The sequence below is a fragment of the Chinchilla lanigera genome, unplaced genomic scaffold (assembly GCF_000276665.1).
Source record: "Chinchilla lanigera isolate Chin_1 unplaced genomic scaffold, ChiLan1.0 scaffold00054, whole genome shotgun sequence".
NCBI lineage: Eukaryota > Metazoa > Chordata > Mammalia > Rodentia > Chinchillidae > Chinchilla > Chinchilla lanigera.
In genome coordinates, this window is record NW_004955455.1 from 7,363,473 (window position 1) to 7,372,010 (window position 8,538).

At 48.9% G+C, this 8,538-nt stretch overlaps 1 protein-coding gene across 1 annotated transcript; it reads left to right on the forward strand.

The window, feature by feature from the left end:
- Positions 1 to 452: 452 nt before the first annotated feature.
- LOC106149838 (immunoglobulin lambda-like polypeptide 1) lies at positions 453 to 7,863 on the forward strand. Its single transcript, XM_013520312.1, has 4 exons — positions 453 to 590; positions 6,044 to 6,134; positions 7,515 to 7,625; positions 7,658 to 7,863. Exons 1-4 carry the CDS (start codon positions 453 to 455, stop codon positions 7,861 to 7,863), a joined length of 546 nt encoding a protein of 181 aa, XP_013375766.1.
- Positions 7,864 to 8,538: the final 675 nt, after the last annotated feature.

Here is an 8,538-nt window from a genome sequence, read left to right on the forward strand (position 1 = left end):
GCTCCCTTCATTGACATCCTCAACTTTCACAGTTAGGACAACACCACTGTCGCAAGGTGTCTTTCAATCTCAGGACTAAGACACTTCCCCCAGCTCATGCTTTATTTGTCTCACTTCCCACACCTATAAATCCCTGTCCTGACACCTTACACAAGGCCCATATTGTTCCTGCCTTCCTGGGGACACTGACCTGAGCCCTCTAGGACCTCTTGTGGCACTACTGGTAAGGTAATCAGTTGTCTTGCCTTCTTAACAACTTGAGGTAGAATTCAAGCTGTTATACACACACACATATATGTGCGCATGCACATAGATATACACATGCATGCACATACACATACCCATGCACAAGCACAAATCTGCACACACAAAATACACACAATGTGCCAGAGAACCTCGCTTACATTAATGTCCATTTACAATCCTGTCAGAGTGGACACCGCTCTAGGAGGATGGTCCAGGTTGCCATGGACTGCAGTGAGGCCCCTATGAGGTCATCAGCAAAAATCAACCAGGACCTTACAATCCGGATCTGTAGAGCCCCCAAGCAGGATGCTGACACTGGAGAAGGACAGATATTTCCACTGGAGGTGGAGAGTGACACAAGAGACAGGAGGAAGCAGATAGAACTCAGAGCACCAGGGAGGGGCTTGCTGAAGGGACACTGTCGGAGAGTGTAGGATGCCAAGTATGTGGCTAGGTGTGTACTCTTCAGGTGATAGGCCAGAACAAGGGTGCCATCAGAGCCCCACTGACAGGAGTCTAAATCCCACTCTGTGTTTGTCCTTCCAGGCTGGGGTACAGCATGCATCCCTGGGCTGTGGGTATACCCTGTGCTAGTGACCACAGGCTGGCTGCCTCACATGTGCACATAGGAAATAGTGGAGCTTATGTGCACATGGGTGTATATGTAATCCAAAAGGTCATAGACCACTTGAGACCCCCATACTTAGCACACATAGCATCAGCTAGCAACACCTACCACCCACTCCTTGAGGAGCTCCACTGGGCTATTTCAGCTCCAGGTTAGCACCCCTCACCATTCAAGGAAAGGGCTGACCCACTGTCTCAGAAAAGGAACTGCCATAGAGACACCATCCACTGCAATTTTAAGAGAGATGAAACCCCCCACAGACCCGCTGGAGCTCAGACCCTTGCAGTGGGATCCAGGTCCCTGGTGGAAAATGTGAATTTCTTCTCACTTACTACACAATTCCCCTTCCTGACCACATCCCTGAAACCACCTCTTGTGCTCAAGGTGTAGGGACATCAAGGATCCTCCTCAAGAGTCCCAAATAGACAGAGTCCCCAGATCGATCATCTCTGTGTTGGAAACAAGTACCTCTCCCCCTTTTCCTCTGCTTGTCCCTCTTTTCCTGATATTCCCAACACCAGCAGACTCAAGTCACACAACTGCCTCCCAGAAATGCCATTAGCTGGGAAAACAGATTCCATGCACAGATGTCCTCCCTAAACTATCCATGTCTCAAGACAGAACCTCAGTGGGCTGACTGACATTCCAAGCCAAGCAGGGGTAACCTGCTCTCAACAACGCAGACCTCCAAAGCAGCTGTAGGTGGGTCTGGGTCATGACATGAAAAGGGCTTGTGTGCAGGGTTGTATCACAGTTATGTGTTCAGCAGAGGCACCCACCTGATTGTCCTTGGTGAGTTTCTTAGTTATTTTTCTCATTGCTGAGACAAAATGCCCAACACCCAAAGTTAAAGGAAAAAAGATTTATTTGGCTCACACTTTGTAGAGGTTTCAGTCCATAATCAGATGACTCCAAGGCAGGGGGACATGGCAGATGAGCATCACAAAAAAAAAAAAAAAAAAAAATGGTTCATGGCAGGATGAAGGCAGCAAAAGCAGCAAAGTACCAAGCAGAAAGCAATGACGCTAGCCCTCTTTCTGTCCCTTATATTTTACCCAGGTAACCCATCCTTAGGGTGGGTAGCACTCATACCCAGGGTGGGGCACCCTTCATCTCTAGAGCTATGCCAAACCAATCAGTGCACTAATTTAGTAGTCACACACCCTTGATCCCAGCATCACACACTTAATCCCAGTATCATACACTCCAGATCCAGCCACCTCTGAAAAGTCCCACCTATGATCACATAAGGCTTTGAGGGGACATCTAGACACAAGCCACAACAGTGAGTCTCCCCCTTTTTTCCTCTTTGGGATATTTGGGTAGATTTCACTCTCCTTTATGACCTTGTGGAGCTGAGTTCTAACCTTTCCAGGGATCTGTAACCTTAATCTTACTTCACTGGCCCCTTACCCACTCCTGCTGTCCCCTCTTCATCAGTACCTTCCAGGTCAGAATGGGACAATCGTAGTAAGCCCTTCCTGCTCCTGTGGGGGCCTCACTCTGACCCTAGGCTAACTCTCTAGGACTTACTTTTTCCGGAATCTGGGATGTCCACTCCCTTTCCCAAGGTTTCTGGGCCATAGGGTCCCAGAGAAGAGAGGCCTCAGGCTGGGGTCACAGTGCCAGGAGATGTGTGAAGGACACTGAGAAAGTCTCAGCCCCCTTGGGACTGTCCTCAATGATCCTAACTATGGGGTTTCTTTCATCTCTGTTAACAGAGTCATTGGACTAGGGATGTGGAGAGATGGTGGAAGAAACAGGAAAGGGACAAGCATAGTGGAAGGATTTCCTATGAGAAGGTGGATCCAGGTGCTGGGACCTACCACCAACCACAGGACAAGCAGGACACATTGGACAGACTGGATCTCAGTACTCAGAGGCCCAAAATTGGTATCTCCCCTTCCCACAACTGGAATAGAGACATCCCCCCAAATATGCCCTGGGCTGGAGTCCTGATAAGAACCAGTGACAGATTTCTTTAAGATGGAAGAAGTCCCAGGACTGACATATTCCTCAAAAGAACTTCAAATAATAACAAATATCAAAGCTTCAGTGAAAAAGGAACACTTCTTCATTGTCAGTAGGAATATAAACTAGTACAATCATTATGGAAATCAACAGAGAGATTCCTCAAAAAACTAAAACCAAAAGTTCTATTCAACCCAGCTATTCCCCTTCTAGGTATCTTCCCAAAAGAGTTAAAGGCATCATATTACAGTGGTACATTCAATACCCATTTTCATAGCAGTGTCATTCATAATAGCTAAATCTTGGAAGCAGCTTGCATGTCCATCAGCAGAAGAATGGGTAAAGAAAATGTGGCATTTACACACAATGGAGCACCACTCTGCCATAAAGAAAGATAAGCTTGAGTCACTTGTAGGAAAATGAATGCACCTTGAGACCATAATGCTTTCTGAAATTAATCAGCCACACAAGCTCACATATTGCATGGTTTCTCTTATATGAGAAAAACAAAATATAAATAAAGAGCAAAATAAAAGACATTATAGAAAGTAAGGAGATGGATATTTTGCACATGGAAAGAATACAAAGAGAAAGAAGGGGCAGGGGAGAAGGGGAAAGGGATTAAAAAAAAGAACTGAGATGTGTTAGGTATATGTACCAGCTCCCAGGAATGTCATCATTATGTCATACAAATAGGTACTAATAAAAAATGAAAATTGTCAAATAATAGGGACAACCCTTAGAAGAGTGAAAGCCCCAGGAAAAACCCCAGCCTCATGGAAATCCTTAATCTCCTAGACACCCTGAGAACCAGCCCAAAGGACTGAAACTCTACTCCATCAAAGCTGCACAGAAGGGTCTTTGTGGGGAAGGGGGAGAGGCTGCTCAAGGAGCATATGATCAAAACATTCACCACCCCCCACACACCCTGGAAACAGGACAGGCACCTGCATGAAAGAGACAGAGGGCAGAACTTGAGAGATGGTCAAAAAGAGGTTTCCTGAGGAAGTATGAGGTCACGGGGCTTGTCCTAGGCAGTGTTGGGGCAGAATGGGTAAGTTGGATAATGAGAGCTTATGAACCTGTTCCTGAAGCTCAACCCCAAGAGTCAGGCACTGAGTTTATGCCATCAAGTGTGTGTGCTCCACCACCCAGGATCTAACCTCAGTCTAGCAAGGGCCCAGCACCAGGTCCCTGCCCTGGACCTTAGGCCCGTGTATCACATGAATTCTGAGGTCAGAAGCTGAATGACAGACACCAAGCCTCTAATGCCCTACATATCCCTCACCTTACAGGTCAGCCTAAGGCTGCCCCATTGGTAACCTTGATCCTGCTCCCTTTTGAGGAGCTTCAGGCAACAAGGCCACAATGCTGTGTCTAGTGAACAGTTTATACCCAGACACCATGATGGAAATCAGGAAGGCACACAGTACCCCTGTCACCCAGGGCATAGAGACCACACAGCCTTCCAAACAGAACAATAAGTACATGGCCTGCAACTACCTGACCCTTAGGCCAGACCAGTGGAGATCTTGGAACTGGTTCAGCTGCTGGGTCATGCATACAGAGAGCACCACAGAGAAGAATGTGGCTCCCGCAGAGTGCTCCTAGGACCCAGAACCTCCAGACCCGCACTCAGAGACAGGAGTTTAAAGACCCTGGAAAGGAATCTGCCTTCCCACCCCTAGCCACCCAGCCCTTCTCTCTATACCCTGAACAATGCTCAATAAAATATCCTCCTCTGCAATCAGAAAACATATCTTTGCCCGTTTTCATTCATATACCTGTCATCCTAAATTTGACCATATGCACAAGTGAAATAATCCATTGACCTTGAGAAAAACCAATCAGAAAATACTCCTGATGTTTCCTCAAGGGATATTTTCACTGTCACCCTAACCCCACCCCACACTCCAAAACAAGAACTGGCCTGGATAGGAAACCAGCCTGCACATTCTCACCCACCTTTCTGCTTTGTTTCCTGCTCTTGTGTGGACCTGTCCTTATCCACCCTCCCAGTTTCAGTCTTTCTTTGAATCCTCATGGTCTCCTGTGAAATGTCTGTTTTTTTGTTTTTTTGTTTTTTTGTTTTCTCCGGTACCGGGAACCGAACTCATGACCTTGCGCTGGCCAGGCAGGCGCTTTTGCCGCTGAGCTAAATCCCCAGCCCCTCCTGTGAAATGTCTGGAATGTCCCTGGAGCTCTCAGCCTTAAGACTGGACGTCAACCCTCTCTCGGGACATCCTTCCATCTCAGGACTAAGACCCTTTCCCCACCACAGCCGAAACTTCTTTGTCTTCCTTCCTCTACCTCTAAATCCCTTTCCTCACAGCCGACACTACCCTCCTTCCTTCTAGGCCCACCCTACTGTGCCTCCCTGTGGACAGACACTCCCCTGGACCCCACATGCAATCTCTGTCAAACACTGACAGGACCCTGACCCCCAGACCCTGACTCACACCACACTCTCCTCTGGGTGTCGTGGACCTACATGTGACCCTGGCTGCCCCAGCTGTATTCAAGGTCCCTGAGGGACAGGAGTAGCTCTGCTCTCTATGACCCTTTAGGAGCCAGCCCAGGACTTAATCACCTTTAGTGTCTAATACCCACCTGTCCATAGCGGTCAGTGAGGGCTCCAGAGTTTTAGTGACAGATCATAGTTGAGCTTTCCGCATCACTTCTCTCTTTGATCTGACTCCTCTCATTAGGAGGAGTCACATGTATGACATGGTCACTAGTTTCCTGGGCCAGCTCCGGATGGGGGACTTGAGCTATGAGAATTGTGCACACAGATATGAATTGGCAAGCATGAGCCCACAAGGAAAAATTGCTACTTACAATTGCTAACACAGCGTACTACCTCTAGAGCTTGTGGTGGGCACCCACACCCTCCCAGGGGCCTTGGCTCCATGCAGAGCACCAGCTCCACCATCACCGTGGCACAAATAAGTCTCTATCATCTACACCAGTGACTTTTCCCCAAACAAGCTGAGCCAGGCAGCACACCACCTTCCAAACCAGACATTAGCAAGGAAACCAGATCTCAGGTATATGCATGCCTTCCCTTCCCAGACCCCTGAGATGGGTGGATCCTGAGTCCCAACACTGTTACTCCACATGAGTGGGGACCACTCCTTCTACCTCTCCCATTGGCCAGACCTGCCCACGTGACTGGATGACTAGACTCTGGACCTGCAGGTGCACCTGGGCAGGGGTGGCAGAGGGTTTGTGTGTGAGATTATAGCACTGTATTACTTGTTCAGTGGAGACACCCAGCTCACCATTCTTGGTGAGTCACCCCTTTTCCTCTTCTTTGGGACCTGAAGTGAAACTTTCATGGAGCTGTCTCTTCTTCCCATTTGTCTGGGGCTGAAAACATCTAGAAATCAGTGACGCTTCAACTTCCTTGTCTGGCCCCTGACTACCACCACCTCCAGCCTGTCCCCTCTTCTCAGGCACCTGTTAGGGTAGGATGGGGTGATCCCCAGGATTCCTCTCTGCTCCTTGATTAAGCTTCACTGTGACTCCTTCTATCTCCAGATAATATTCTTCTCTGGATGGGTAAATGGGTGTCTACTCCCTCCCACAGGGTCTTTTGTCCCTGGGGCCATGGTAATAGGCACTCAGGTGGGCCCTTATGACCATGGGAAGTGGGAAGGAGACTGGAAAGCACTCAGTCTCATGAGTTCTTTCCTCTGGGTCCCAGGTATGAGGCTGTTTTTAACACAGTGAGGAGATCTGTTGGACTGGGGACTTAGAGAGATGGGGGAAGAAATGGGAGGGAACAAGAATAGAGAAAGAATAACTTGTAAGAAGATAAATCCATTTGCTGGAACCCATCTCTGCCCCAGAACAGGAAGGACACATTGCACAGGGTGGGGCTCAGGATTCAAAGGTTCAGACACCTCCTCATCTACAACTGGAGGAGAAAGAGACTCCAGAAAGAATGCCCTGGTCGGGGATTCCTGGAAAAGACAGATGAAAGATACAGGCCGGTGCCAGGCAGGAAGGTATTTTAGGACAGAGAGATTCCCCACCATAACTGCATGTGGGGAGGAAACCAATTAGAACTGACACAGCCCCAGGCTAAGAACAGAAAATCCTCCAAAAATTGAAGCCCTTAGTTTTTTGGAACCTCTGGAATCCAGACTCTGGAACTGACATTTCCTCCCCTTCAGGGCAGCCCTAGAATGTTTTCTGTGAGGAAGTGAGGCAGGGGCTGCAGTGATGCTGCCCCCAGGATATACGAGCAGGAATTCACTCACTGTAAGAGATGATAACCTGACCCTAGGACAAAGCAGCATGAAGCGGACAGAGAAAGGGACCAGATGGGAGGTGTTCACATAGATGCCCCAGGACAAACAAGATACACAAGAGACGAGTTCCAAATGTCCACCTGATCCAGTGCTAGGAGGAGCACAGGTGGGGATGGGTGGGTAGTGCGAACACAAGAAAGAAAAGCAGATACAAAAAGAAAACCCAGGCTCCCCGTAAGTGGGGCACTGTGAGGTGTTCCATCAGGAGTCACTCATCTCTTCCCACTGTTGGCCTGACCTCTGCCCAGCAAGTCTGAGCTGAGGTCTCTGTCCTGGAACTTAGGTCTGTGCCTCACTTCAAGCCTGAGGTCAGGAGCTCCATGGTAGACACCACATTTTTTTTGAACCTTCAGTTCAGCCCAAGATCGTGCCTTCAGTTACTTTGTTCCTGCCCTCCTCTGAGGAGCTCCATGCCAACAAGGCCACACTGGTGTGTCTGGTGAATGACTTCTGGCGCCACGATGGTGGCCTAGAAGGCAGATGGTTTTCATCTGGAAACCCGTCACCTGGAACATGGAGACCACTCAACCCTCCAAACAATGCAACAACATGTACACGGCCAGCAGCTACCTGACCTTAACCCCTGACCCCTGGAAATCTCACTACAGAATAAGCTGCCAGGTCATGCATAAAAGGAGAAAAATGTGGTCTTGGAAGAGTGTCCCTAGGTCTCCAACCCTCGCCTCACCCTTAGGGACCTAAGGCTGAATGACCTAGGGAAAGCTCTCCCCTCCCATCCTTAACCACCCCAGCTTCCCTCCCTCTACCTCATTTTCAACCAGAAAACAGTCTTTGCGCTCTTTTGTTTACATAATCCCCATCCTAAATTTGGCGGTCCCCAAAGGTGAATCCAATCCTTTGACCTTGACCTTCCTGCATCAGGCGTCCAGTCTCCCACAAATAGCTCCATTCCAGGGTTCCTCACTGTCCTCTGCCCACCTTGGATGGCCCTGAGCCCTGCATGCTGTTTTTGCCACCTTGAAACTCTTTACCAACATGAGGCTCCTCTCCTGGGTCCTCTTTTCATTCATCCTCACCCTTTTGTGTTGGTGCTGCCCCGTCAGGGCCACCAAGTGCTCGCCTTTTGAGCTACCCTTTCATTCTATCACATTCTATCACATTAGTGATAAAGTGGCCAAGATGTAAAAAGAAGTGGCCAAGATGTAAAAAAAAGTGGCCAAGATGTAAAAAGAGCTTGTTGCTGCACTTCTTCGCCAGCACAATCTTTTAGCTTTGCCTGGGGCTGCTGACTTGCTGTCCTGGTGACAGCCCTGTCTCCAGAATGAGCTGACCATTGTAAGCCCCCTCTGGAGGGTAGACCAGGGGCAGTGCCTACCGCCCATCCCTCAGGGGCTTGGGTGGGCGCTGGCATTGCTG

Coding starts and splice junctions, on each gene's coding strand:
- LOC106149838 (XM_013520312.1), top strand. CDS start 453: ATGGTCCAGGTTGCCATGGACTGCAGTGAGGCCCCTATGAGGTCATCA. Junction 591..6,043: donor GACAGATATTTCCACTGGAG/GTGGAGAGTGAC, acceptor CTGGACCTGCAG/GTGCACCTGGGCAGGGGTGG. Junction 6,135..7,514: donor CACCCAGCTCACCATTCTTG/GTGAGTCACCCC, acceptor TTGAACCTTCAG/TTCAGCCCAAGATCGTGCCT.